Below are 27,500 nucleotides of genomic sequence, written 5' to 3'. Positions count from 1 at the left end.
TTCTTGTTATTTTATTGAAGATGCAGATTTGCAACATCGATTATTTGGGTTCATCAATCTTTGATCGATAGTTGTTCATTTTCCAGAACTCGGCCCGAAATCATAGAAAAACAAACTGCTTTTATGTAAATTATGTTTTTTTCCCATTTATTTAAATGTACTGATACAACATAATGTGGTTCAATAATTATGTTAATTCAGTTTGTGAATTTGTGAAACGTTTGTGTTTAGATAAAGGTATAATAATAATAATAATAATGATAATAATGATAATAGGCAATTTAAAACAATTGACTGAAACAATGTTGTTGGTTATCGCTGACAGTCACATAATATCTAATATTTATGTACATTTATTTTTTCTTGTTTTAACTACAGTCTTTTGTAAATTTAAGTAATTTATTTACTTTTAATTGATTTAAAGGGACAGTGTGTAGGATGTGGTGACGGTGGTTTAAAGGGACAGTGTGTAGGATGTGGTGACGGTGATTTAAAGGGACAGTGTGTAGGATGTGGTGACGGTGGTTTAAAGGGACAGTGTGTAGGATGTGGTGACGGTGGTTTAAAGGGACAGTGTGTAGGATGTGGTGACGGTGGTTTAAAGGGACAGTGTGTAGGATGTGGTGACGGTGATTTAAAGGGACAGTGTGTAGGATGTGGTGACGGTGGTTTAAAGGGACAGTGTGTAGGATGTGGTGACGGTGGTTTAAAGGGACAGTGTGTAGGATGTGGTGACGGTGGTTTAAAGGGACAGTGTGTAGGATGTGGTGACGGTGGTTTAAAGGGACAGTGTGTAGGATGTGGTGACGGTGGTTTAAAGGGACAGTGTGTAGGATGTGGTGACATCTAGTGGTGAGGTTCCCTTTAGAAGAAGTGCGGTAACGTGGGCATGCCGAGGGTGAAGCCGTGGTAACGGTACGCTCGGAGGCCATCCATCCCATAATAACACCACTTTAGGAACAACGGAGGTCAGCCGGCGGCACCGCGGCTTTAAACTCTGCAGCTCAGTTTTCAAAGAGAACTACGGTGGCCTTCAGGGGACAAAAAAAACATGAACGACTCTTTGTTTGGTTTGTCCGTTCAGGGCTTCTGTAGAAACATGGCGGACTCCGCCTCCCGCTCCGTACGTAGATATGAAGGGCTCATGCTAGGCTAAAGAAAACACTGATTCTTATTTTCAGGTTAAACACTAAAGAAAACCTGAATGTGACATCACTGATAGATCCTCTGAACGCTGGCCCTTTAACTGTGACGCTGATGTGATCCGTCGTGTCTCCCGCAGCATCATGGCGGCTCTTCTTCTCCTCCTCCATCTTCTGCGGCGGCGCTCTGCTCCTCCGTCTCCTCCAGGCGGCGCCACGCGTCGACCGTCCTGAAGACGCCTGAACCGACACCCGGGCGGCCCGCCGCCTCATCCGCCTCCCCTCCGCCAGCACGCCTCCGCAGCATCAGCAGCCAGGAAGTGACGCAGGACGCCGCCGTCTCCTCCAGCACCGACTCGCGCTCGGGGCCGCCACCGTCCTTCAAGATCCGCTTGCCGTGTCTGGAGAGACTCCTGCAGGCCAAGGAGAGCATCGTCTCTCCTCAGGACCGCGGGAGACGGAGGCTGGTGGTCCTGAGCGAGGACTCGTCGTGAGACCGGATCTCATCGTGGCTTCAAGAAACTACAAGGCCTTATAAAAAAAAAAAAAAAGAAAAAAGAAAAAAAAAGCATGTCTCAAAGTCTTCTACATCGTTTGTGTTTTGTTTTTAAAGAGACTTCAGAGTTCAAGTTGTCCAGCAGAAGAGAGTCTGACTGTGATGAAGACGTGGAGGACGTTAGACGTCTTCACTAGCGTTTCATCTTCTCAGAGGTGGAAACATGAACCGAGGCTTCTTCTCTTTGACGGTTACCTTGTTTGATCTTTAGGTTGTTTGTTTTTTTAAACATTCCTCTACCTCACGCTGACAAAAACAACACGGTTTGACCCGTCAGGACACCGTCTCTGTCGGGTCAGAACCAACAGAACTCAGTTTTTCCTTCTGTTCAAGGAGACGCCGCGATGTGGAAACGAGTCTTTTCATTTTAGTTAGCTTGGACTCTGCAGGTGTGACTAGATCCCTCAACACCTGAAGACTTTGGTCGGTTTGGACTCATTTGGTTTTTCATCGGTTTGTCTTCACACGGAGCCCGGAGAGGACATTTAGACACGTCTGCAACCATTTAAAAGATGGGTTTGGATTCATTTCCCCCAAATTAATTTTAATACAAAATCTTGAATTCATCTTCATGAAAGCTGTGAGGAGGTTGCCGTTTGAACATGAGCCAAAATTGTCACTTTTTCGCCGCAAACTATTGACAAAAACACCGGAAAAGAAAACATTGAGGTGCAAATGAACGTGAGTGAAGTCCTGAACGGATCCAAACCGCTGCTTTAACTCGAGCAGCCGGTCTGAACTAGACTCAGACGCGTGGACCTCCTCTCCTTTGTGTACATAGTGTCCCACCTTTAGTTACTCCTCATTAAAGATGGCCTTTGTGATATTTTGTACTTCTGAAATAAATGTGACGCCTGAGAGGAAAACGCTTCTTTCTTTTTAACAAACAAACCGAACAGATCAGTTGAGCAGCATTTATTGTTGTTTTAATGCTTTGGGAAACTCGGCAGAGGCAATGAACACAATAAATATGGATATTATGCAAAACATTTTCCTAATGAAGCATTTTACACAATGTACAATATTCTTCTCTTCCTGCTGCTCGAATATTTTATACACATTCTCCAAACGAATAAACAAACCTCCATGCAGAAACCCTGAAAATGGGATGTGGAGTAATGAGCAACAAAAGAAAAAGGGGTGACCGTGGGCCAAGTGGAGAGCAGGGTCAATCGGAGGGTCGTCGGTTCGATCCCCGGCTCCGCTAGTCTCGTGTCAACGTGTCCTTGAGCAAGGCACTGAACCCCAAACTCGCTCCAGTAGCTGTGCCTACGGTGTGTAGATACTGAATTGTCTAAATGACGGTTATGTAATGTAAATTAATTAACACTAAATGCACCTCTCGTGTGGATTTGTGTCGTTTACAAACTGCTAATAAACCACCAGGAGAAATCAAACTCTGTGCTGTTTGAAAGTACATAAAGTGGATTTGTTTTTTTTAAAAGTGGCCCGCCTGCTCGGGAGTTTTCCTTCGACTGGTGCAGCGATGGTGTTCAGATAATACAGTCACTCGTGGGTTATAAATGTGTGTGTGTGTGTGTCAGTAGTCCGTGTCGGAGCCCTCCGCGTTGTCCACGTTCCTGGACAGCATGTAGTTGTCCATGTCGATGGAGCGGCAGTTGTTGATGGCGTAGCGCAGCCGCTCGGCCATGACGGCCTGGCTGGAGTACGGAGGCAGACGCAGCTGGAAGAAGCAGGTCTGAGAGGTCGGCAGGCTGTCGTACGGCTGTGGAGGACCAACACACACACACACACACACACACACACACACACACACACACACACACACACACACACACACACACACACACACACACACACACACACACACACACACACACGTTAAGTCATCCGACGGGTTTCTAACGGTCTGTTGTTCACACAGAGGATGACCTCACTGAGGCACAATTTGGGCTTCCAACAATTAAATGATCACGATCTTCATTTGACGTTTAAAATGTCAAATCAAGCGCTTCCTAAACGATGGAGACGGTTCAGCTTCACTTTTAAGAAGTCATCACTCTGCTGCTCGTCCAGAGGAGGAGAAGAGGAGCAACAAACTGTGTTTTAGGGACAAAACGGAAAACATGCTTTTACTTTACTCAACTAAACCCTCGTCCACACGTATCCGGATAGTTTAGATAGATGGTTTTTAAAAAACTCAGAAACTGTCAGCAACATCTATTGTAGACCACCGGTTTGTTGTAACGTAACGTAGAGTAACGTAACGTAACTTAACGTAACTTAGCATAATGTAGTGTAGAGTAACGTAGCATAACGTAACTTAGCGTAACGTAACATAATGTAACGTAACATAACGTAACTTAGCAAAACGGAACATAACGTAACTTAGCGTAATGTAGCGTAGAGTAACGTAGCGTAATGTAGCGTAACTTAGCGTAACGGAACATAACGTACAGTAACTTAGCATAATGTAACGTAACTTAACAGAACATAACTTAGCGTAACGTAACGTAGCGTAGCGTAAAGCCAGCATGATGTTGAAGAAATGAAGGAGGAAGAAACCGGCTATAACTGTAAATAAATAATAAAGTACTACTCTTTGTGTTTTTATAAGTTACTACACGGAACATATACAGCGTTCTCATGTGGACAGATTTTTTTTTTTTTTAACGAAACAGAATTAATAATAATTTTTCACAAACATCGTGATGCGAGTGGACAAAGAGACGTCCTGATAGCTGGACGGTTTCCTGTCTGCATCTTTACCGTCTTATTTAATAAAAAACAAGGCAAAGAAATGACTGAAAAATGATCTTCAAAGAAAAACAAAAGGCCCGTTTCTTTTCTTCCACTTCACCCGCACAGAACCTCAACACGTTCTGCACATCGTGAGGGAACAATGCGAACGAACCGGACTCACCCGGTCCACCTTCATGATCTGAAACCTCTGGGAGATGTCGGCCGTGTTGGCGGGCAGCCGGGAGCGTCCGGAGACGAAGCGCATGAAGAGGACCCGCTCCTCGTTGGAGAACTCCTCCAGCGTCTGCCAGAACCACTGCACCAGGGAGTGCTGCTCGTCCACCTCCCTGTAGCGCACCACCTTCTTCAGCACGTCGCAGCAGATCTCCGGCATGCCGCACACCATCTGCTCCAGCTGCTTGGCCGTCAGCAGCGAGAGCAGCGGCACCGGCACGATCCACGACATGCCCTCACGCACCGCCGCCACCTGAGGTGATGAACACGAGAACGCGTCAGTGACCGTACTTCAGAAATAGGTCGTTCTGCATCACGGGTACTACTACTACTACATCTTTGGTGAAGTACCTGTCGGTCGAGCTCATGCAGCCGGTACTCGATGGCTCGCTCCACGTACTCCTTCCTGTTGGAGAAGGTGAGCGGGATGCTGTTTCCCCCGGGGATGATGGGAACCATCTTCCCGTCGGCACTCTGCCCGACGAAGGAATCCAGAGGAATCATCTGAGAGACGAAGAGTAACGCAGCACGTTTACTATTCATTCATTCATTCCAGAAACACTACAGAACGGTCGCTTCACGGTTCGTTTGTGCAACACCTCTCCAGATACACGTGTATGTAAGGATTTATATCATTGCAACATTATGAACATCTGGACCCAATATCTTTTAAACTGTTTGACTTGGCTGATAAATATTCACTGGAAGGAAGAGTTTTTTTCACTCCGGAGAGAATAAACTGAGCTTAAATGACCTCGAATGGAGTTTGAAAGTTGCCGTCGCTCATCGGCAGACACAGACATTCATCAATGAGCTCATATCTGCAGATTTAACTGGTCTCTCGTCGGCAATGTTCGGTCTCTCTAACGTCTCGTGGAATTGTTGAATAAGCAGCACTCTTCAACTGAATGAACAGATCAACAGATCGATTACAAAACCCTCAAATTACATCACGTCTTTCACCGTCCTGTCAACATTCAAACCAAAGCCAGCAGACGAGCAGATTCTCCCTCCCTCCCTCCTTCCCTTCCTCCCTCCTTCCCTCCTTCCCTCCCTCCCTCCTCGGAGACTCTGGGAGCGGGGCCAGGTCTCCAGCAGGATACGCTGCATGGACAGCGGCTCCGGCGTTCCTGCAGCACCGAGGGCTTCACAGTGGAGGGGTTGTGTGAGGTGAGTTTGGACAGAAGAGGGGCTCCGGGGATACGTTGGCTTTCTGTGTGTGTGTGTGTGTGTGTGTGTGTGTGTGTGGTCCGTGCATCGGCACAGTGTGTACTGGTGTTTATAAAGCTCATCCAGCAGGGCTCAGGTCCAGCTCTCACAAGGCTTCACACGCGTCTCTCGGCCAGTTCGGAGTCTGAAATGCGAGCGTGGATTCAGACGTTCTGCTGGTTATTGTTCAACCGTGTCGGCTGTTAACAGGATCAACTCGTGTTCACCGCTCACTGGGTGTGGTGCAGCGTGTGTGTGTGTGTGTGTGTGTGTGTGTGTGTGTGTGTGTGTGTGTGTGTGTGGTTTAATATGTAGCTTTTCCACATGATAATGTCTAAACACAGATCGATCTATCGAACATCTTTTAAACCAGAGAAACCTGCAGTTGTAGTCGAGGCGACGGTGCGTTTCATTGTGTATTTACTGTATCATGAATATATATCGATATCAAAAAATTCTTACAAAAGTCATCTTACAAAAACAAAAACACTGAGTCGTGATAAGTGGGTCAAATTAAGAGATTAAAGCAAATGAAATCAGTAATTCAATGTAATGTACCATTCTGACTTTAATCTCACAGGATAGCCTTTCTTGTTCTTGTTAATTAAACAAACATTATATATAAATACACACATATGTCGGCTCTATACCTCGTGAAAGTTCTCCTCGGTGATGCCGCTGTCTTCAATGTGAAGAATGCTTTTGAGCGTCTGCACATAGAGGAGGTCCACCTCCTCCAGGTCCTCCAGCATCAGCGGGATGCAGCACAGCTGTTTCCACACCAGCGGGGCCAGGTGGAGGTCCAGGGGCTTCTTGGTGCGGATGGCCACGCCCATCAAGATGCCCAGGAACCTGAACTGGAGCATGTGTTCGTCCAGACAGGAGGACGGGTTGAAGAGGAACCTGAGCAGGTCGACAGGAGACGGAGACACGGGGGTTAGGTTTCAATGTGTTTCTCCGTCATGAAGCTCCGTCTGACAGCGAGGTAAAGAGGAGGTATTCTAAATGAAGCTGGAGACCTCACCTGTCTCTGTTGTAGCCCACCTCGGCCGTGGCGTTGGGGGAGGGGATGAGCAGGTCCACCACTCCCGTCTCCAGCTCCTACGAAACACACAGGACAAAGATGGTGAGGGCGTCCGGTAAAACTCCTCTCGTCTGACCGAGAACCGCCGACACGGACGCGTCCATACCTGACACATCTCTGTGATGGTGTCGTCAAACACCCCCCCCGCGTCGTCGGCCCCCTCGCCCACCAGCTTCACCTTCCAGGCCCTGGACGGCAGGCGGAGGTCCGAGGCGTTCAGCTTCACCACCTGACGGGCGATCTGCACGAAGATCGGCTTACACTTGCGCCCCCTGTGGAGAGTTAGAAAGCACCGCACGGTAAAAAAAAACAAAACCTCCACCATGACCGAGAGGCTTCCTCAGGAACACGTGCGGTACTGACCGTGTGGAGATCCGTTTGACGGTGATCTGGGGCCCGTAGTTCTTGCCCTGAACCATGGTCTTTCCTATGGAGCGCACCATGGGCAGAGTGTAGACTCTGGGGGCCAACAGGGGCCTCAGCTGGCCCTGAACGATCCCCCAGGTGCCGGCGTTGTAGTGCGACGTGCAGCTCTGCACAGAAAGAATTCACCATCGTCAACAGGAAGTCACACACACACACAACAGGACTTCAACAAAACCCCGCCTCTTTAACGCGCTCTTCAAGCTGTCGGTCAGGAAACATCTCTGCTCACCTGGTTGTTGGGGCTGAGGTTGAGGAGTCTCCACGAGGAGTACATGAGGTCAGAGAAGTGGTAGAGGAGACGCAGACGAGCCCTCACCGCCTCGATGCTGACCTCTCTCAGTCCGCTGTACTGAGGAGGAACCGCCACGGGGAGACCCAGCTGGAGAGGAACCGAGGAGCCTGAGGAGGAGGAAGGAGGAGGAGACATGATGACCACAAACAACACGTAAAAACAGGAATGAGGAGCTTTCTGACAACGAGAGAGAGAGAGAGAGAGAGAGAGAGAGAGACAGAGAAACAGAGAGTGACAGAGAGAGAGAGAGAAACAAAGAGAGACAGAGAGAGAGAGAGAGAGAGAGAGAGAGAGAGTGTGTCTAACCTGGAGCTCGAGGAGGTACAGAGGGAGCTGACCAGGCGGCGCTGTGACAGCGTCCGGCTGAGATCTGGTGGATGTTTTTCCCCTGCAGCACCGCGGCCACCGTCGGCTCTCTGACGTGGTTGGTGTGTCCCAGACCGAGCTGCACGACACGAGACACGGAGTTCAAAGTCACGTCAGCGAATCGTCTCGTAGTAACGAGAAGTATTTAAACTCGTGGAAGTTCTGATTTACATTCGCCAAATTCTCATTTTCACTGAGCAGAGCCTGAACGCATCACAATACCTGTCCCTCCGAGTTGCTGCCCCAGGTGTAAACGTCTCCCGTGGACGAGAGCACCAGAGTGTGTTCAGCTCCGACGGCCACATCCTGGATGTGGACCCCCGACAGAGCCGGCACCTGCTGGGGCCGGTTGTGGTTCCTGGCCCGGCCTTCGGGGAGGCCGATCAGGCGGTCTGCAATCACAATACTCAAATTATATGTAAAGCAAAAACGTGTTGTACAATCACCTTATCATGAAATGTAACTATGACAACCGTCTCCTGGCGATGGATCACTCGTTCGTCATCATGTGACCGTACCTTGGCCGAACGTGAAAACTTTGCCGTCTTTGGTTAGAGCCACGGAGAACTGTGTTCCACACGCCACTCTGTTGATGCCGATTCCACACAACACGTCCACTTTCTGAAGGAACCAAGAACCCTCAATAACCCTTCATCACAGCCACGTATACATGATTATGGACGAATGAAGCAGCAGGCCTCCTAACGGCTCTGAACTCTCTCCGTGTAAACAGACCTGAGGCGAGGACTTGGCCGTGGAATTGCCGAGTCCCAGTTTTCCGTAGTCTCCGTCACCAAAAGCCCAAACCATCATCCCGTCGGCGGAGACGACTAAAGTGTGGTTCAAACCGCAAGCCACCTGAGGAGGGGAGCACACGGCCACATGAACTCATCCAACGCGGGCTTTTTAAAACAAAAACCTCCGGCACCTGGAGTCAGTCCTACCTGTCCCACTTGGTATCCCTCCAGAGCGGTGACCTTCTCCGGAAGCTTCTTGTTCGAGGTGTTTCCCAAACCCAGTCGTCCGTAATCACCGTTTCCAAACGTGAAAAGCTTCCCGTCGGCTGTTACCACCGCCGAGTGTTTGAACCCACAGGACATCTTAAAAAAATAAATAAAAAAGATCAAAGTGAAGCAGATTGAGGAAGCAGCCGCCAACAAAACGTCTCCATCGGGGTCCATTGGACCAGAGACGGACCTGCACCACCTCCTCCCCCTGCAGCGCTTCGATCTGCCTCGGGCGGCGCTGGCGGTCGCTGTTCCCGTGACCCAGCTTGCCGTAGTCTCCGTCGCCCCAGCTGAACACCTCGCCGCTCTCCGTCAGCGCCATGGAGTGACCGTCGCTGCCGCACGACGTCACCAGCTGAGTCACAACGAAACCTGAGAGGGGGGGGGGGGGGGGGGTAAGACATTCTTAAATGACCAAAAAGTTACAATTAACTTCCACGAAGTGAAAACACGGACAACTCCCAGACCGGACGATGCCGTGGTAGAGACCTGTCAATCAGCGTGTAGCCCCGCCCCTAAACCATCACCTCTTTCTGGTCTGTTTGACTCTAAATGTTCCATAATGTACTAAATGAACATCATGCTGTATTGAAGAAGACTGTAAACTAGAGATTGAGACCATAAACTCATGTTTACAATGTTTACTGAGGGAATAAATCAAGAGAGAAGTAGAGTCATTTTAGACTAGACTTCTATACAACCAGAGGAGTCGCCCCCTGGTGGACACTAGAGAGAATGCAGCTTTAACATGTGAAGCGTTGACTTCACTCGTCAGAACGTTCCGGGTTGCCGCCTGTATTTATTATATTCCCCAGTGTGTTTGTGTTATTGTGTGTCTTTGGTGCTTTAAAGCGTTGATTCATACAGACTATGGATAAGTGCCTTCAAAACATCCAGACGATCTCTTTAAGCTTTTAAAAAGACAATATCTCTGCAGAAGGACCTCCAGTGTTTAGATTAAAGAGTCAGTAAGCTGGAGCTGTTATTCCAGTGAGTCAGTCCCATACTGAATCAACATTTGCTGGAAAATGTATTTAACTTTCTCACAACTCATAAATGTAGGCGTTAAAATCTCCGGACAGTCGGAGTTAAACCTCCGTATCAGAGGACACACAGGTGAGCAGGTCTCACTCTCAAACAACCGCATTAGTGAATCTTAACAGTGTGTGTGTGTGTGTGTGTGTGTGTGTGTGTGTGTGTGTGTGTGTGTGGTGTGTGTGTGTGTGTGTGTGTGTGTGTGTGTGTGTGTGTGTGTGTGTGTGTGTGTGTGTGTGTGTGTGTGTGTGTGATATCTCAGCTCCACCTTGCAGAGCGGAGACGACGGTGAGGACGTGCAGGTCGTCAGAGTTGCCCTGACCCAGGCGGCCGTAGCTCCCCTCCCCGCAGGCCAGCACCGTCCCGTTGGGCTGGATCACAAAGGTGCAGTTCTGACCGCACACCACCTGGAGGAAGGAAGCGCCGAGGAGAGACGGACGCAGGGAACAAAACAAAACACCGGTAAACACGGGGAGAAGCGATCACGTGTAGCAGACGTATACGACACTGGACTCCCGTGTGACGACGGATCGTTAACGAGGACCACACGTGTTTGAGCACCTGCTGGGCCTGAGAAAAGGACGGGGCGGTCGTGGGCACCAGGATGTTTCTGCCGGCCTCTGCCAGCTGGCCGTGTCGCCCGGCACCCCACAGATACACGTCGCACTTCCCCCCGAGGTGCCAGTCCTGCACACACACACACACACACACACACACACACACACACACACACACAAAATAAAGAGGCATTACCGTCAGAGTCTGAGAGTAAAGGAGCACACTTATTACAGCTAATCTGGGTCTCAATCTAAACTACCTCTGGTCTGGAGGTGGCCCAGGACATGATCTGTTCATCCATACCAGACGCCCATTTACTGTTGTCCTGGAAAATCAGAGTGGACCACCGTTATTGCATTCAACAGCAGGTGTTGATCAGATGATGAACAGTAGAAGCAGCAGCAGCCGTCCTCACCATGAGCAGAGCCATCTCGTCTTTGGGCACGGGCTCCAGGTCGGGAACGGAGAAGGACTCGGAGAAGGAGGCGCCTCGAGCGAGGGCCTCCGCCGCCTTGACCGTCGTAGAGAAGCAGTCCAGCCAGGACCACTCGCTGGCGCACCAGACGGCCGTGCCGGACTCCGGCGGGCAGTGTCGGAGGCTGGGCGGCGCGGGGGGGCGGCACAGGAGCTGGTCCAGGTGGAGCCCCACAGCCAGGGAGGCTAGGCACTGCATGTAAGGGCTGTGGACGAGCTGCTCGCCACACACCACGTGGGGCTGGAGGCGGAGGAGGAAACGATGGAGTAAGATCACCCTCATGTGATGTGAAAAATGTTTTAAAAGTAAATATGTGAAAAAAATGTGTGAAAAATGCCCGAAAAATATCTGAATATTATTTGTAAGATATGTGAAAATAATTATAAATATATATAGATTATATATTTATAAAAAATATCCAAGAAGATTGTCAAATATATGTGAAAAAAGTCCCAAAAATATGTGGAAAACATCAGAAAGATGTCCAACGAATATGTAAAAATGTCAATGAAAATTAAAATAAAATTAAAATAAAATAAAATGTATTTATTAAAATAAATAAAATAAAATTGTATGAAATTGTAGTAAAATATGTGAAAAAAACACCGTCAGAAAAATGTCCCAAAAATATATCCAACAAATATCGCAAAAATTGTCATTAATGCCATCTGCTGGACGGTCCAGCAAGGACATGACGCGTGTGAAAAGACGTAAATGTTGTAGAGTGTCATGCATCATGTGTGAGTCATGAACCATCAACATCTCGAGGACTATGTGTGACCTTTAGACCTGAGATCCATACTAGACGTACCTTCTCGTAGGCGTACTGCTCCTGCAGCATGACAGGAAGTCTCTCCAGGAAGGCCCTCATGCAGGGCGCCATGTTGAGGCCGACCACTCCCTGCTTCTTCAGAGCGGTGCGACAGGTGGCCAGCACGTGGTTGGACGCCATGAACTCTTTGGAGCAGTTCACCACCAGCACGTCCTGAAGCAGACGTGAAGCAGACCGGAGAGTGAATGAATGTTCAGCTCTTCACACACATGATGGGGGGGGGGGGGGGGGATGTAAAGACGTGGTACCTTGGACCTGTTGGAGCAGACGGCCACACCGACATCTGGGATCCAGACAATGTTCTGGATCGCACCTGAACCGGCGACCACCGTCTGCAGCACCGACCCGTCCTGTTGGACACACACACACACACACACACACACACACACACACACACACACACACACACACACACACACACACACACACAATGAACCGCAGTGTGAGAAGAGTGTGTGTACGTCTGTGTTACTCCTACCTGCAGTGTTTACATCCTGTGTGACCGTCTTACCCGCAGGGACCAGATGTTCATGAGGCCTCCCACTCCTCCAGATGCCAGAGCCAGGCCGTCGGGGCTGAAGGCCAGCGTTCTCACCGGGGTGATGTGGCCCTTCAGCTGGAAAACACACGTCGCTCCTCTGCCCGACCACCGGGAAGACTGCAACGCAAGCACGGGAAGAAGACCGTGTGTGTGTGTGTGTGTGTGTGTGTGTGTGTGTGTGTGTGTGTGTGTGTGTGTGTGTGTGTGTGTGGAGAGAATAAACGGTCATCAATTGGGATGAGTCTGCAGACTCGAGACAAAATCACCTTTGACAAAAATAAACAGCAAGCTTCTTTACATTAGAACAGCAACATCTGGTAAGTACCATGAATTTAGGCTTTGCTTCATTCTCCCACCATCCCTCAGAGTCAGAGGAGGAATCTGGGAAGTTGGAGATGTTCTGAGGAACAGTCCAGACCGAGACGTGGCCGTTCTGGCAGCATCTGTAAAAACAAACAAACGTGGAGCGTGGAGGTGAGCGCCTCGTGAACACTCGGTAGAAACCAGTGAGTAGTATTCGGGTACGAGTGCTCGAGGACCTACATGGCTAACATGCTGAGGGGCTTCGGGCCGCGTCCCAGCAGGCCGCACCAGGCCACGCCGTTCACCGGGGACGGGTGTCGGAGACTCTGCAGGCAGCGCCAGCCGGAGCCCGAGTGGTGAGGGTCCGGGCTGGCCCACAGCTTCACCGTCTCCTCTTTGGCACAGGTCAGCAAGATGTGACCGTTGGGACTCCACTTCATGCCGGTGATGGACTCCTGCGACACGCGAGACCCAGAGAGATTCAAGCGCCGGGGAGCGGCGGCGGAAAAAAAACGGGACGATAACCAAATCAAATCTCATTTAGCGTCGACGAGATCGATCGAAACTTTCGTCAACAAAATTGAACACAAGTAAGGTAAATAAATAAGTAAAAACCAAACCCTGGAAAGAGTACCTTGTGAGCGTCGATCACCACGATGGCTCCTTTTTCTAACGGCTCTTTGGTTCCAATCAGCAGCTTTCCATCTGCGTAGCCCACCGCAAAGGGCTTGTCCTCACTGTACCAGGCTATGTGCATCACCGCCACTGAGAGGGGGGAGGGAAACCGTCACCATCAAACACTCTATAAAGAGCAACATCAGCTGGCGGGACCGCGGCGTCGCCGGCTCTCCTACCGTCTTTCCGGTAGCAGTGCTCCAGCTCGGTGCGGTGCATGCTGGAGGTGTCCAGCACCTCGATGAGGCCCAGGGATCCGTCCATCCGTCCCACCAGCAGCATGTCTTTGGGTTCCCCGCACCACAGGGACTCCGCCTCCTCTTTAGGCCAAGCCAGCGCCGACACCCAGTGAGGCTGCACGTCCAGGAGGCCCTTACCGCCTAAAGAGGAGGGGAGGTCACAGGTCAGGCCTCTCGATTCATTCAGCGCCAGATCGATGCTTTTAACTTTAAAATGTACTAAACGCTATTCCTAGAGGAAACCCTGACATTATACTGTTTTATCTCTGTGAAAATAAGAGGAAAAACATCACTATATAAGCCGATTCCAAACTCTAGAAGCGGTTCTGAAGTATTCTGAGGTGTTTAATGAACTTTGGTGTGAACCGACTGCTCAACAATGAACCCCAGAACGACGGTAACGACAGACGGAGTCACGTTTCAAAGGCAGAGGAGAGGAAATGCGCTGATGAAAGCCGATAGGAGTCGTGGCCGTTGGTCCTGGAGGCGACTGAACGTGTCTGAGGACAGATGGTCGGTGCTGCAGGGCGTGGTTGGACCACATCCAGAGCATCCATTTTTAAGCGGGAGCGATTAAATCTTAACGCCGTCTCATTGATATTCTGCCGACCTCGACGCATTTCACGATGAAGCGACGCTAATGGAGCTCATCGTTAACACGGCCTCTCATAAAAGAAGAGCCCAGTGGAGCGAGCAGGACGCACGAATGCTCACCGTTGACCTGCCAGATGTTGACCATCTTCTCCATGGCGGACGCCAGGTATTTTCCAGTGACGCTCCAGGCCAGAGGAGACATGCAAGGGTCGCTGGGAGACCCCAAGCCGGACGTGCCGTCCTCTGAGGAGCCGTCGCTGATGACAGGAAGCACAGGGTCAACACGAATAAACCCCGACGCATTCTTATACAAACATCTGACGTATATATATAAAACATGTTATGCAGGGGGAGCGTTTGGATTGGAGCAGGCCGTACTCCTTGTTGAAGATGCAGGTCTGCTGGAGGGTGTACTGGTTCTTGGTCACGTTCCACATCCTCACCGTCCCGTCGTTGCCACTCGTAGCCAACAGGCCTTTCTTACTGCACCAACCGCACGTGATGACCTGAAGTGAAACACCGTTGGTGTTAAAACCCCGTGAGCTCACAGCCGGCTGTGGGAACCCTCCCGGTGCCCGACGTGGACTCACTCTGCTCTGGTGAGCCTCCAGCTTGATGAAGGAGCACTTCCGCAGGTCCCCCGCCATGTCGGCGAAGGTCTGCGGCCGGCTGTGGTTGTTGTCGCGGTCGTGGGCGGCCAGCGTGCGGACCAGCTGCTGGGCGGCCCACTGGCGGTGCTGCGAGGACAGCCGGGAGGACAGGCAGCAGGCCGCCAGAGCGTTGGCCAGCTCCAGAGGCCCTACAGCGGAGGGATTATGGGAAGGGTGGGCATACAAATGCGCAATTAGACCTGATCGATACGGAACAGAAGGTGACCCGGTGAGTGAGAGGAGGAACCAAAGGAAAAACACAAAAGGCACAGAAGGAAACAAAAAGTGACCCAAACGAACAGAAAGAAACTGGAACCAGAAGGAGTCATGAGAGCATGAAGGCTGGACAGACAGAACTGATGGTTATGAGAGGATTCAAACACGTCCTGTACTGTTATCCATCAATAACACAAACTAAAAATACATTTGAAAAACTAAACAGCAATATCTCTTTTCCAGAAATCAGTTTCATGTAGGAACTATTTTCTTTAACTACACCTCCTCACGGAAGGGAGCGTCTTCTGGGGGACAACATGTCAACATTCACCACGTCCTCGGCTGAGCTGGAACCTCAGCTAGCTCCTAGCGGTGTCGAGTGGAGACGCTTCCTTCCGAGCGGCGATGCGGCCGACAGGTGAAGTTTAGTATGAAGAAAATAGTTCCAACATGAACCGTCTCACAACAAGGTCTGTGGATTATCTCGAGTACCCGGGTCAGGATTTATGCACAGAGACACACAGCTGTTGAGTTGAACAAGAGGAGCGAGAAATGACCCGGATGACGCGCGTCTCCAGCTCCTCCCGAGTCTACAAACCTCTTTTCTCCATGTCAGCCTTGTCGTACGCGGGTCTGAGTCGGGCCCCTTTGTCTGCCAGCAGGGCCACCAGAGCCTGAGTCACCACGAAGTTTGGGGAGGTGACGAGCTTGTTCTCCTCGGCGACGCCGCGCAGGAAGCTGGGCAGGAACTTCCTCTGGATGGGGTCGTCCACCGTCGTCAGATTCATGCCGGTCGCTGCGGAGATCAGGTTCTGGAGAGAAGAGAAGAGATGATTGATATCAATACAGCTGTCAAGTTATTGGTACATCCCATAATCACACATCTGCCTCAGAGGACTCAGGCACTGATGAACAGCGTGGAGTACCTGAGTGCAGAGCTGCACCAGCAGCTTGGCGGCGTTGGGACTGTTGGAGGCCAAGCAGCCCACCGCGGTGCTGAGGTAAGCCAGACAGGAGATGGGTTTGCTGGCCTTGGTGGCACCGCGGGGCCTTTCGGCGTGACCGGAGCCCGACGTGGGGCTGGTGGACAGACCGGCTCGGCCGGCCGCCGCCAGACACATCAGCCTGACCAGAGTCCTGATGTCGGTCAGACCCAGAGACTCCAGACCGGCTGCGAGGCTGCAGCTCGAGCCGCTGTGTGCGAGGGGGGGGGGGGGGGGGGAGAGAGAGAGAGAGACACAGAGAGAGAGAGACAGAGAGAGAGAGACAGAGAGAGAGAGAGAGAGAGACACAGAGAGACACAGAGAGAGAGAGAGAGAGAGAGAGAGACACAGAGAGAGAGAGACACAGAGAGAGAGAGAGAGAGAGAGAGAGAGAGAGAGAGAGAGAGAGAGAGAGAGAGAGAGAGAGAGAGAGAGAAGTCACGTATCACACAGCAGACAGAAACCTGCTTCCATCCCACCGCCAAGGACATGTTTAGGGTTGTAGTGAGGCGGCGACCTCTGGCCTCAAAAACGCCTCAAAGCGAGTCGAGCAAAACAGCCGATGAGACGGTGGAACGATCAAAAGTAAATAATGGAGAACAAATTGATTTAATGCAGACGTGGAGCTCTCTGCTACTGGAGGAGGAGGAAGAGGAGGAGGAAATGATGTAGTTAAATCGCTAACATTGGTGAAGAGTACCTGACGGACAGCAGGGACAGGGCTCTCATCACCATGGTCCGGGCCAGCAGCACCTGGGCCGCGGCCGTCACCCTCCTCAGCGCCATCACCCGGTCGTGGGGGTTCTGGAGGGCGGCTGCCTGCTCGCCGAGGGTCACTCTGCCCGATGAACTCTTATCCACCGAGGTCTGACAGCCTGAACAACAACAACAACAACAACAACAACAACAACACACAGTCAGTTCTCTGCTTCGCTTCAGGCCGTTACCTGCGCCGGGATCCCGTCCTCACCGATCTGCAGCAGGGTCTCCTCCATGCTGTTGCTGGCCGTCACCATGGCGATGGAGGCCCCCAGCGGGTCGCTGTCGGGGAACTGGACGGCCTCGGGGACGATCCTGCGCTCGCTGAGGCCCAGCGGTCCAGACAGGAGCTCAAACTCTTCCTCCCCCGTCAGCTTCTCGTCTTCGTCGACGTCCAGCATGTCCCAGTCCTCTGCAGCGGGACGGAAATCAAACACTGTTACCGAGCTCGCTTTACGAGATGAGACGACCCAAAACGTCCGTTTACCGCAACGCGGCGTTACCTTCATAGACGCTGTCCTGCTTCCCCAGGAGGTCCGGAGCCTGTCCTTTATACCTGAACACACACCAGAGAAGAGAAGGACATGAGACCGGGTCCGCTTCACTTCCTTTGAATAACAAGGCAGAACAAAATGAAACTCGAACATGAATGAAACACCGTGAATGGAGTCCAGGTTGATTCTGACTGTTCATGCGTTCCTTTTAAGCATCTTTAAAAGTCTCCTTAAAGCATCAGCACAGACTCAGCTACGAGTCTGACGTCTCGTTTTAATTATAAAGCTCTGGCATTAAAACGGATAAATACCGGCAAAAGAAAACGCCACATAAAATACCGTCAAATCAGTTCAAAATGTGACTTTGTAACAACAACTATTGTACGTTTTGTCTATCTTACCATCCCTTGGTTATTATTGATATTTGTAATTATTTAATTTCATTATTTTATTCTAATTCTAATTATTTTATTTTGTTATTTTATTCTAATTATAATGATTTTATTATTTTATTATAATTATTTTATTTTATTATAATTATAATGATTTTATTATAATTATTTTATTTTTTAATTTTATTATTTAATTATAATGATTTGATTTTATTATTTTATTATAATAATAATGATTTTATTATTTGTAATCATTTCATTATTACTTTTATTTAATTGAATTCATTTTATAGTATTTGTGTAAACAGGAATATGTTGATTATCATATAACCGATACTGTGTACTGAATAACAAATGGTGGGCGTGTTGTCGTCTGTGATTTGACTTCTACCGATCCTAAAACATGACGTGGGTCTGGGCTGCGAGCTCGGAGGCTGTTGATTCTCAGGTGTGTGCGTACCGCTCCACCACGGGGACCTTGGCCTTGCTCTTGATGGCCAGGTACTTCTCTCTGCAGCCTCCACACAGCAGGTAGTACGGGTTCCCGCTGCCGCACTCCCCTCCGAACCAGCCGTCCACGTAGGAGCCGTTGCTCCGGTAACCCTGGCGGTTGGCGCTGCGCCCGCAGCCCGGGTGGCTCTTCTTCATGTGCTGGTTGAAGTTGGCCACGTTGGCCTCGCACAACTCGCACACCACCACCTCGTCACGGTCGTCGGTCTCGCATACGTGCTGCGAAGGGTTGAGGTACAATCACATGAAGACAAACACGACACACACACACACACACACACACACACACACACACACACACACACACACACTCATGAGACAAAGTAGTTCAGAAGAGTGCAAACGAATCATGAACCAACGAGAGCTTTGCGTCGTTGAGTTCCAAGCGACAGCCAATCAATGGTTTGGTTATTGCCGAGGCGTCCAGTCTTTCATCCCATGCCAGAGTTAGATCAGTGAGGGGCTTTCAGGGGAACTGTGTTAGAGCTACAGAGCTTCTTAAGAAGAAGAAGCCGTCAGCGTGCAGATAAAGAACGAGTCAACCCTCTGAACCCTAAAACCAAACTACGCCGTTTATCGACACCAGGAGCTGTAGAAACGGTCAACGTCATTGATATCTTTTTCCTTTCCCACGGTCCTTGAACACACCGTGTGTGATGAACGCTTTTATCAGGTAAAGCAGCCAAAACTAAAAGGTCAACATGGGATATTTAATTGAAAAACTAATTAATTCTACATGTTCTCATTTAAAATGTCTCCTCTAATAAAGAGTTCACTTTAACCAGATTGTGTTAAAAACATTGTGAACTCCTCAGTGAAACTATGACATCACGATTGAGGAGAGGAGAGGGGAGAGGAGGAGAGAGGAGAAGGGAGAGGAAAAGGGAGGAGAGGAGGGGAGAGGAGAGGGGAGGGGAGGGGAGAGGAGGAGAAGGGAGGAGAGAGGAGGAGAGAGGAGAGGAGAAGGGGGGAGAGAGGAGAGGAGAGGAGAAGGGAGGAGAGGAGGGGGGAGAGGAGACGTGAATAGTTAAATATTTATAACAAGTAGAGACTCTTTTTTCAAACATTAGTAACACTTGTGGGCACTTGGAGAAATATAGATGTATATATATATATATATATGTATATATATATATATATACATATATACATATATATAACAATGGAATATATATATATATATATATATATATATATATATATATATATATATATATATATATATATATATTCCATTGTTTTCCAATATCTATAAAATAAATAATCAAATGAATTCAACCTGTGTTTTTGTTCTTTTTATGATTTGTAACGGTCTTATTCTACTTGCTGGTTCCACAGAGCAGCAGGACTTGACGTTACAGACTGGGGTTCAGAGGGTGGACTGTGAGTGAGCGGTGATGCAGCGCAGCTAAAGAGCAGAGCGGTGATGGCGGCCCTCTGGACATAGCTTAAAGTCACACACACCCATGTTGGCCAGTCCAGTACCTCCGGGATCCACATTCCCAGAATGTCGGTGTCACTGGCGAGGTCCTGGCCGAACATGGCCTCCATGGTCTCCTCGTCCAGGTCCATCTCCAGCTCCTCGTCCAGGTTGAAGTCGTAGAGGGCGCCCGGGTCCTGCTGCTGCTGCAGGGACGAGACCTCTCGGCGTGACTGGCTGTGGTGAGCCTGCACCGAGCGGTACAGCCCGGCTTAGAGAGAGAGAGAGAGAGAGAGAGAGAGAGAGAGGACGTTCCAAAACGAAGTGAGGACGTTGGAGAGACGGACAAAGTGAGAGGAAAGGTACAAACGCGTGAAGCGTCCTTACCGGCGCGGGCCAACAGCGTGCGAGCAGCCAGGTCGAAGCGGTGTTTCCTGCCGACGGCGGAGCGGCCTCTGAGCGGACCGCCGCTGGAGGCCGACGCATTGTCCTGGTCCAGGCCCTCCGGACTACAGAGTACACAAACGTAGACTTTACTACATAGAGAATGAATTCAAACAGCAGAGAGGTGAGACGGACTCAACGCGTACCTCTCGCTGAAGCCCTCCTCCATCTCTGAAGCGTCGGCGCTGGCGATGTCTCCGGGCGAGCACAGGTACGGGCTCCGGTCCAGAGACTTGCCTCCAGAGGAGGCCGTTGCTCCGGGACAGGACGAGTCGGACCCGTCGACGCCCCCTCTGGTGTGAGGCTCGTCGTGCTCGTCCTCCGTGCCCGGGTGCTCGATCATCCACATGGCGAGCACCGTGATGTTCTGAGCGTCCGCCTCTCCTCGAGCGCCTGACACGAACGGGATCAGATTTCAGATTCAGGAGATTGAAGATGAACAATGTTCTGACATTTTTACAGACAAAATAAATAACTGGATAGACGGATCAACGATGAATAGAATGGTTAGTTGTAGGTGTAGGAGGCTGTTATTCTGATATCAAATCAGAATAATAATTCAGCTTTAATGCACCGAAATGAAATGAAGCGGAGCAGCAGAGAGGTGAGACGGACCGGTGGCTTCCAGAGCTTTGGTGATCTGGCGCAGAGAGAAGCCCATCTCCAACAGGGGCACAGCGATGGCAGGAGGAGGAGGAGACGTGGACAGACGGCTGCTGGGGTCCGACAGAGCTGGAGCCAACAACAACAACAACAACAACAACAACAACAACAACAACAACAACAACATTAGAGACATCAGCATCACATCTGAATATCGATGTTATGTTGGTTTGAATATCAAGTTTTTATTTTTGGAATCTACTACTACTTTGTTGAATCCAGAACTGCGATGTCTACATGCACGGCGGTCTGGCAGACTTACAGGTTCCCGTTCTGTTCTGAGGTCTAGAGGGTTGGGAGTCGGGGGAGGTGAGACTCTGCCGGCGGCCGACCTCTTCGGAGGGCGAGGTCGGCAGAGACGACACCGGAGGCGTCTGAGCTCGCCGGGTCGGAACCAGGGTGGTAGTCGGGTAGCTGGAGAACATTTGCCTGTCGGATCACAGAGGAGCGTTAACAATAATCGTCTCGACTTGAATCATTCATGAGAAACTAAAGGCTCGGCTCGGCCGCGGAACATCTGCTCCGACCTGAGGAGGCTGAGGGGCATGACCCCCGGGGACTCGGAGGCGGGGACGGTCTCCGTGTCCGTGACGGGCGTGGTGGCGGTCGTGGTGTCCTCCAGCGAAGAGCTCATGAAGGAGGTGGTGCTGGAGGCCGAGGGGCTGGTGGTGATCGGGGTTTGGGCCAACTGCTCGCCCTCCGTGCCTTCCCCCTCACCTTCTGGTTCACTTCTAACTCCTGAGGGAGACGAGGAGCCCCGGGGGGGAAAGTCAACTTTGTGTGCCGGATGGTAAAATACATCATTATTTTCATTAATGAGACCAACAGTCATGTGACAAGAAGGAGGAGAAACTCTGACTAAACTTCAGGAAGTGAACACAGAGAGGAGAGGAGAGGAGAGGAGAGGAGAGGGAGGAGAGGAGAGAGAGGATAGGAGAGGAGGAGAGGAAAGGAGAGAAGGGGAGGGGAGGGAAGAGGAGAGGATAGGAGGAGAGGAAAGGAAAGGAAAGGAGAGGAGGGGAGGGAAGAGGAGAGGAGAGGAGGAGAGGAGAGGAGGGAAGAGGAGAGAGATGAGAAGGGAGAGGAGAGGAGAGAAGGAGAGAGGAGAGGGGAGAGGAGAAGAGGAGGGGAGGGGAGGGGAGCGAGGAGAGAGAGGAGAGGAGGGGAGAGTAAACAAACATCCTCACCAGGCTTGGCCTTCCCCCCGCTGGGCTCCTCCAGCAGCCCGTTCACCACCAGCTTGTAGATCATGGCCTGGGCTCTCTCCAGGTCGGCCAGGCCCAAGGCCCGCTTGATGGGGGAGCGCATCACCGCCCGCTTCACCATGTGGCGCATGAGGAACTGCAGAGCCGCCCGCATCTCCACCTCTTCCTGGCACACCGGCGAGTTGGCAGCCGCGCCTCCTCCGGTGCCGGCGTTCAGGTCCGCATTGTGGCCGCTGGGCGCCGCTTCTGGAACCACCTGGATGTCAGAGAGGAGAGGACGGATCACGGAGCTGATGCGTAAACTAAACCCTAGACGTTCCGTCACACCGCTGAGGAGCACGCGTGTGATTCATCTGCCGTTTGTACTCGGTGAGCTCTGCGGTACCTTTGGTATGAGCAGCAGCTCGGCGTACTTGCTGCAGCTCAGCAGGGCGCTGAGGGTCTTCATGGCTCCCAGGTAGAGGTAGGACAGCTGCACCGCGTGGATTTCCGACTGCGTGGCAACAGAGGAGGACTCGTGAGCGCGGGATCCGTGCTCGTGGCCTTTCTTCCTGTTGCCCTCGGCGGGAGCGTGAGGAGGCGCGGTGAAGAGGGCCTCGTTCCCGCCGGCCACGGAGGAGATCTCGCTCTCCGACTTAGAGTTGGGCGCCGCGTGTGCTTTCACCTCGTCCAGGCTGTGGGACACTCGCAGGTCGGAGGTCGCGGCGTTCGGAGCCGCTCCGCCGTTGTCTTTTTGCTCGTTGCGGTTGTGCCCCTCGCTCTCCGCCTTGTCCTCGTTTCCGGCCGGCTCCGACCCGGACGAGGCCGCGCCGCGGTGCTTCTTGTCGTGGCGCCGCGAGCCGAGCTTGGCGGCCGTCTCCTCGTGGATGCTGGTGAGGTAGGTGAGGTCCAGCAGCAGCGAGGCGGTGAGGCCGCGGAAACGCGCCACGTCGAAGGGCAGCGGCTCGCAGGGCTCCAGGTTGTAAAGCGGAGTGTCACTAGGCGACCAGAAAGTTGGGAAGCTTTAATAGAAAGGAGTGGAGAGTGAAAGGAGACAAGGGAAGGAAACACAAAGTGAGGGAAAGGGCAGGAGAGAAAGAGCACAGCATGCGAGACAAATAAAGAAATGGAGTGTGTGGGTGTGGCACAACAATCATGCCGCTCGGTGAATCACTGGGACATGCAGAAGAGTTGATTAATGATGAGTCGATAGCAAACGGTGAATCACAGCGAGGGGGAAATGGAGGGTGAAGAATAAAACGATGAAGAGGCTAAAGCAGAGCGTCAGAGGATGTGAACACAGTGAAGAGAGCTCCAACTGTGATTCATGAGACATCGTTATCAGCCAGGAGGTTGCATCGCCGATTTATGAAAGAACAGTTAAGAGGAAAGTCTGTCTAAACTGTAAATGACCGTTCTTAGAAATAAAACCTCTGAATCGTCAGGTCAGACTGTTAAACACTATTTAACAATTCAGGATCGGACCAAGAAGAAGACCAGAGCGTCTCTAATGAACACCCAGAACATCGTGCAGAGCAGCGCTGCTGCTGGTCGTGAGATGGATTTCCCCTCGTTAAAAGCAAAAGCTGCTGACTCAGCACACATTTTTTGCGTGCGCAATAACAGTCAAAGTCTTTACATGGCTGCTGTTGTCCAAATACATTCACAACTTGGTATATCTGTGAAATATAGCAGCATATAGTAACATATAAAAACGTCAAAGAAAGGTGACAGCCTCCCCCCCCCCCCACGTACCTGATGGTGATCTCGGCCTCGTCCCACTGCACCTTCGCCGAGGTGCTTCCTTCCTTCACCACGCCCAGCAGCGTGGCGTGCCTCCCGGTCTGCTTGTGCACGCATCGCCCGCCGACACGCAGGCCGGCGTCCGCCCCTCCGATCACCGCCAGGACCGGCCACACCTCGGCGCAGAGCGTCCTCAGGTGGTGCTCCGACAGCTCCCCCAGGCCGTGCTGCCGCCCGTGGCGTCCCCGCTCCTCCTCCGTCCTCGTGGGCGTCTCCTGGCTTTCCCTCTGGGCGTCGTGCTCCTCGCGGCTCTGCACCGAGCGACTCTTCTTCAGCCTCTGGCCCCCGCCGCCGGACGCGCCGGAGGATTCCCTGAAGCAAGGCTTGATCTTGTGGAGCCGCTCGGTCATGGTCTCGTTGATGCGGTGGGTCCAGAGGTCGGTGCGGTGCAGGATGCGGATCAGCTGCGTGGTGGCCTCGGCCAGGACGGTGGCCATGGGGCTGCAGACTGGGTCGCCGGGTAAGAGGTCTCGAGGTGTCCCCCTCATCTGCATGTCACAGATCTTAACCTGGAACAAAGCAGATCCCAGAGGGGTTTTATTGGCATTATTTGTGCCTAACAATCCTGTGAATCCGCCCTCAGAGATCACACCACAACAAGCTTAAAGATGTGGAATCTCATCCCCCAGTAGCAGCTGAGTCCCTGTTAAAAGGATGGAATAGCTCCTGCAGATGGATGTTTGTGTGTGCTACCTTCTCTCCTGGGTTACTGCTGTAGAACATCACACAGGGATAGAGCTCTGTGGCGTCGACGTCCTCGAAGGCCAACTTTGGTTCCTGTTGAATCACAAGTTAGCAGTTAGAGATGAACGCGCTTCCTCTTCGCTGTTAGATTGTGTGCGAGCAAATGAATATGTGTGTGTCCATAGGACGGTCTAGCAACGATCAACGCAGTTTGAGATACGTTCAATTATTTTTTTTAAATATCCGAATCAAACGACCCACCTCTCCGTTCTTGCCGAAGGAGATGGTTCTGGCCTCCATGTCCAGGACGCAGGTGATGAAGTCCCCCTGGGTGAAGCTGCTCAGAGTCAGCGTCTGCTCTCCGTTGTGATAGAGGTTCCCGCTGTAGGCCCGGTACAGCCACATGTCCGACGTGGTGCGGTGGTTGAAGTCGTGCACGGGCCACCGTGAGACGCCCACACACGTGCCCTCGTTGCCTCGGTTCTCCTTCACGATGTAAAACTGCAGAGGGAATAAAATCTTCGTTGTAGCTTCTGAAGTCGGAAGAAGGACTTCAGACGAGCACGTGAAAGCAGCAGGAGAGAAGGTAATACACAGTACTGTACCTTCCACTGGTAGCATCCAGAGGAGATGCCGGTGGAGGCCAGGCCGTAGCCTTTACCCCCGCTGCCGTGCGTCAGACCCTGGCCGTTCTCCACCACGCAACACTGAGCCTTCTCCGGGTCAAAGGACACTTCCTGGATGGGAAGGTTCTCGTCCTCCTCCTCCGACTCGCCCTGGGGATCAAAGAAACCGTCGGCCGCTCGAACAAACAGTCGTAATAATCAAGACACACGAGTCGGAGGGGGGGAGGATGGAGGGTGATTACTACACCTGCAGTTTGAGTTCCTGAACTTTTTCTTTAATCTGGATCGAGTGCTTGGCTTGAGCAATGGGAGCTTCCCACATGCAGTCGGACAAAAGGGCGAAGAGCCGCTCGACGACCTAGAAGAGAGCAAAGCTTCGTCAGCTCACCGGCTGTTATTGAGGAGTTAAAGTTAAAGAAAGAAGCAAACCTGTGTCATTTGGTCGTCCTCCATATTGGCCTCGCAGGCAGGAAGGACGGCCTCCAGCACGTGAAGAGCCAGAAGCCGAGTTCTCAGGTTGCCCACCAGAGGGACCCCTAGAATCAAAACAGCCACCGAGGGGTTAATTAATACCTCAGCTTTGTTACATGAAGCCCCCCCCCCCCCCCCCCGTTGTGTCACAACGGCCGGTTGTACCCGAGCAGCATTTCTGCGCCGCGATGTTGAGCAGCACTTCGGTCCATTTAGGGGAGGCCATCTTGGACTGGATGGCCTTGGAGGACACCACTCTCCTGAGGAAGACGAGGAAGTCTCCGAGGTGCAGCTCAGCAGTGTGCTGCTTACGGATCAACGCTGAGGAACGAGACAAGAAAAGACACAAATTACAGACCTTTGGTTACGTTTTGTGGACAACAAACTGTGGGCACAGTAACTAAGGCTCTTTAAGAATCTTTTTTCAACCATTTTTTCAGGCGGAAACCTGCGGTTCTGTCCAGTGAAGCCGATGGTTGACGTGTTAAAGCTGCGTTCTCTCTAGTGTCCACCAGGGGGCGACTCCTCTGGTTGTATAGAAGTCTAGTCTAAAATGACTCTACTTCTCTCTTGATTTATTCCCTCAGTAAACATTGTAAACATGAGTTTATGGTCTCAATCTCTAGTTTACAGTCTTCTTCAATACAGCATGATGTTCATTTACTACATTATGCTCCATTTAGAGTCAAACAGACCATAAAAAGGGGATGCTTTAGGGGCGGGGCTACACAGTGATTGACAGGTCTCTACCAGAAACGTATACGGCGTCTCTGCGTTAAAATCGTTCTTGCCAACACACATGTATTATCCATGTATTATCAAAACTTCATCACCTCTGAAGTCTTTCTTTTCAGAGTCTGCTCCGTCCTCCTGTTTGTTGTCCTCTTGGTCTTTTCCAGAAGACAGCAGACTGACTCCCGCCTGAGACAGCAGGTTCTTCAGCTGACTGCAGAGCAGATCCAGCAGCGACTGGACTACCTTGGGACTCAACTTGTCCGCGTACGTCCTGCGAATCAAAAAACCGAACACAGGTTGATGATGTGACCTTCGGGTTTTTACAAAGCGCCGATTTCATTCCTCCGGTTTCTGGACCTCCTAGAGCTCTTACCCGGTGCTGATGGCCAGTATCTGCAGCAGGCGCGTGGAGGCCACCTTGAGGGCGGTGCTGAGCTGAGACACTCCGGGTTTCTGCAGCAGCTGCAGCGGCTGGCCCAGCATCGTCTCCGTCCCGCAGAGCTGAGAGAGCACGCTGAGCAGCCCGCTGGAGATGGCCAGGGACACGTCCACCGGCTGGTAGCGGACGCTCAGCGCGAAGACGGTGACCAGCAGGAGGCGCTGCTGGGCCTCTAGGATGGAGAAGAGGTCGAGAGAAAGAGACGAAAAGCGTCAGACGGGCTGCTAATGAAGCAAAGCCTGGAAATTCATCATTTTAGGGGCCGTAGGTGAGGTCAATTTAATGATGAGGAATGACGGAGGCTCTCTGTCTCACCTATGTGGTGCTTGTTTGCCTGCAGCGCTCTCTCCAGGGTGACGGACAGTTGCTGGTAGATCTTATGAACGGCTGTCTGGATCTCCATCTGGAGGCTCCTCTTCGTTGCTTTTACACCATCCTGCAAAAGAGAAAGATGTAAACACACAGTCAACGCTGCTCAGGCTGCACGGCATTACAGACGGCCAGGCGCCAACCTCCGGCTCACGCCTACCTGGTAGTGGTGCAGCTGCACGCTCTCCCTCTTCAGCCCTCCGGCGCCCACGGTGCCGAGGCCGAAGCAACCCGCCAGGAACTGCAACCTGACGGAGGTGAGCAGGGAGGAGGACTGGAAGGCGCCGCCGGATCGATCCGCGTCCCCGGGCTGGCTGCCCTTCTCCTCCATGCCGGAGATCAACACCACGATCTGGTGGAGCGCCTCCAACCGCAGCTGGAGATTGA

At 51.4% G+C, this 27,500-nt stretch overlaps 2 protein-coding genes across 8 annotated transcripts in view; one reads left to right on the top strand and one right to left on the bottom strand.

The window, feature by feature from the left end:
• Nucleotides 1-2,541, top strand: part of LOC137886337 (serine/arginine repetitive matrix protein 1-like) — a 17,122-nt gene extending 14,581 nt beyond the window's left edge. For all 3 annotated transcript variants that reach the window (XM_068728765.1, XM_068728763.1, XM_068728764.1), the window contains one exon: nucleotides 1,283-2,541. In XM_068728765.1, the coding sequence (XP_068584866.1) occupies nucleotides 1,283-1,636 (354 nt within the window). In that variant the 3' untranslated portion in view covers nucleotides 1,637-2,541. The remainder of the gene's footprint in view (nucleotides 1-1,282) is intronic.
• A 57-nt stretch (nucleotides 2,542-2,598) lies between these two features.
• herc1 (HECT and RLD domain containing E3 ubiquitin protein ligase family member 1) overlaps nucleotides 2,599-27,500 on the bottom strand; it is a 44,768-nt gene continuing 19,866 nt past the window's right edge. For 2 of the 5 annotated variants that reach the window (XM_068728757.1, XM_068728759.1), the window contains exons 27-79: nucleotides 27,274-27,489; nucleotides 27,060-27,180; nucleotides 26,679-26,916; nucleotides 26,404-26,576; nucleotides 25,736-25,891; nucleotides 25,529-25,635; nucleotides 25,347-25,457; nucleotides 25,079-25,249; nucleotides 24,735-24,974; nucleotides 24,483-24,566; nucleotides 23,742-24,298; nucleotides 22,393-23,008; nucleotides 21,990-22,263; nucleotides 21,330-21,540; nucleotides 21,065-21,231; nucleotides 20,755-20,871; nucleotides 20,286-20,532; nucleotides 20,083-20,204; nucleotides 19,740-19,966; nucleotides 18,226-18,494; nucleotides 17,383-17,435; nucleotides 17,091-17,291; nucleotides 16,821-16,995; nucleotides 16,064-16,331; nucleotides 15,736-15,949; nucleotides 14,862-15,121; nucleotides 14,650-14,777; nucleotides 14,392-14,528; nucleotides 13,618-13,818; nucleotides 13,398-13,528; nucleotides 13,004-13,218; nucleotides 12,786-12,903; nucleotides 12,431-12,577; nucleotides 12,168-12,269; nucleotides 11,899-12,072; nucleotides 11,028-11,327; nucleotides 10,872-10,937; nucleotides 10,616-10,741; nucleotides 10,323-10,461; nucleotides 9,210-9,391; nucleotides 8,957-9,112; nucleotides 8,748-8,870; nucleotides 8,531-8,633; nucleotides 8,235-8,404; nucleotides 7,953-8,091; nucleotides 7,584-7,753; nucleotides 7,292-7,461; nucleotides 7,035-7,200; nucleotides 6,869-6,945; nucleotides 6,495-6,747; nucleotides 4,987-5,139; nucleotides 4,583-4,888; nucleotides 2,599-3,424 (exon numbers count right to left, since the gene is read on the bottom strand). In XM_068728757.1, the coding sequence (XP_068584858.1) occupies nucleotides 3,239-3,424; nucleotides 4,583-4,888; nucleotides 4,987-5,139; nucleotides 6,495-6,747; nucleotides 6,869-6,945; nucleotides 7,035-7,200; nucleotides 7,292-7,461; nucleotides 7,584-7,753; nucleotides 7,953-8,091; nucleotides 8,235-8,404; nucleotides 8,531-8,633; nucleotides 8,748-8,870; nucleotides 8,957-9,112; nucleotides 9,210-9,391; nucleotides 10,323-10,461; nucleotides 10,616-10,741; nucleotides 10,872-10,937; nucleotides 11,028-11,327; nucleotides 11,899-12,072; nucleotides 12,168-12,269; nucleotides 12,431-12,577; nucleotides 12,786-12,903; nucleotides 13,004-13,218; nucleotides 13,398-13,528; nucleotides 13,618-13,818; nucleotides 14,392-14,528; nucleotides 14,650-14,777; nucleotides 14,862-15,121; nucleotides 15,736-15,949; nucleotides 16,064-16,331; nucleotides 16,821-16,995; nucleotides 17,091-17,291; nucleotides 17,383-17,435; nucleotides 18,226-18,494; nucleotides 19,740-19,966; nucleotides 20,083-20,204; nucleotides 20,286-20,532; nucleotides 20,755-20,871; nucleotides 21,065-21,231; nucleotides 21,330-21,540; nucleotides 21,990-22,263; nucleotides 22,393-23,008; nucleotides 23,742-24,298; nucleotides 24,483-24,566; nucleotides 24,735-24,974; nucleotides 25,079-25,249; nucleotides 25,347-25,457; nucleotides 25,529-25,635; nucleotides 25,736-25,891; nucleotides 26,404-26,576; nucleotides 26,679-26,916; nucleotides 27,060-27,180; nucleotides 27,274-27,489 (9,933 nt within the window). In that variant the 3' untranslated portion in view covers nucleotides 2,599-3,238. The remainder of the gene's footprint in view (nucleotides 3,425-4,582; nucleotides 4,889-4,986; nucleotides 5,140-6,494; nucleotides 6,748-6,868; nucleotides 6,946-7,034; nucleotides 7,201-7,291; nucleotides 7,462-7,583; nucleotides 7,754-7,952; nucleotides 8,092-8,234; nucleotides 8,405-8,530; nucleotides 8,634-8,747; nucleotides 8,871-8,956; nucleotides 9,113-9,209; nucleotides 9,392-10,322; nucleotides 10,462-10,615; nucleotides 10,742-10,871; nucleotides 10,938-11,027; nucleotides 11,328-11,898; nucleotides 12,073-12,167; nucleotides 12,270-12,430; nucleotides 12,578-12,785; nucleotides 12,904-13,003; nucleotides 13,219-13,397; nucleotides 13,529-13,617; nucleotides 13,819-14,391; nucleotides 14,529-14,649; nucleotides 14,778-14,861; nucleotides 15,122-15,735; nucleotides 15,950-16,063; nucleotides 16,332-16,820; nucleotides 16,996-17,090; nucleotides 17,292-17,382; nucleotides 17,436-18,225; nucleotides 18,495-19,739; nucleotides 19,967-20,082; nucleotides 20,205-20,285; nucleotides 20,533-20,754; nucleotides 20,872-21,064; nucleotides 21,232-21,329; nucleotides 21,541-21,989; nucleotides 22,264-22,392; nucleotides 23,009-23,741; nucleotides 24,299-24,482; nucleotides 24,567-24,734; nucleotides 24,975-25,078; nucleotides 25,250-25,346; nucleotides 25,458-25,528; nucleotides 25,636-25,735; nucleotides 25,892-26,403; nucleotides 26,577-26,678; nucleotides 26,917-27,059; nucleotides 27,181-27,273; nucleotides 27,490-27,500) is intronic. The other 3 variants (XM_068728762.1, XM_068728758.1, XM_068728760.1) reach the window with 3 other exon arrangements.

The sequence above is a fragment of the Cebidichthys violaceus genome, unplaced genomic scaffold (genome assembly GCF_023349555.1).
Source record: "Cebidichthys violaceus isolate CVI_PGR_0920_01 unplaced genomic scaffold, fCebVio1.0.p SCAF_43, whole genome shotgun sequence".
Taxonomy (NCBI): Eukaryota; Metazoa; Chordata; class Actinopteri; order Perciformes; family Stichaeidae; genus Cebidichthys; species Cebidichthys violaceus.
This window is presented reverse-complemented; position numbering and strand designations above follow the sequence as displayed.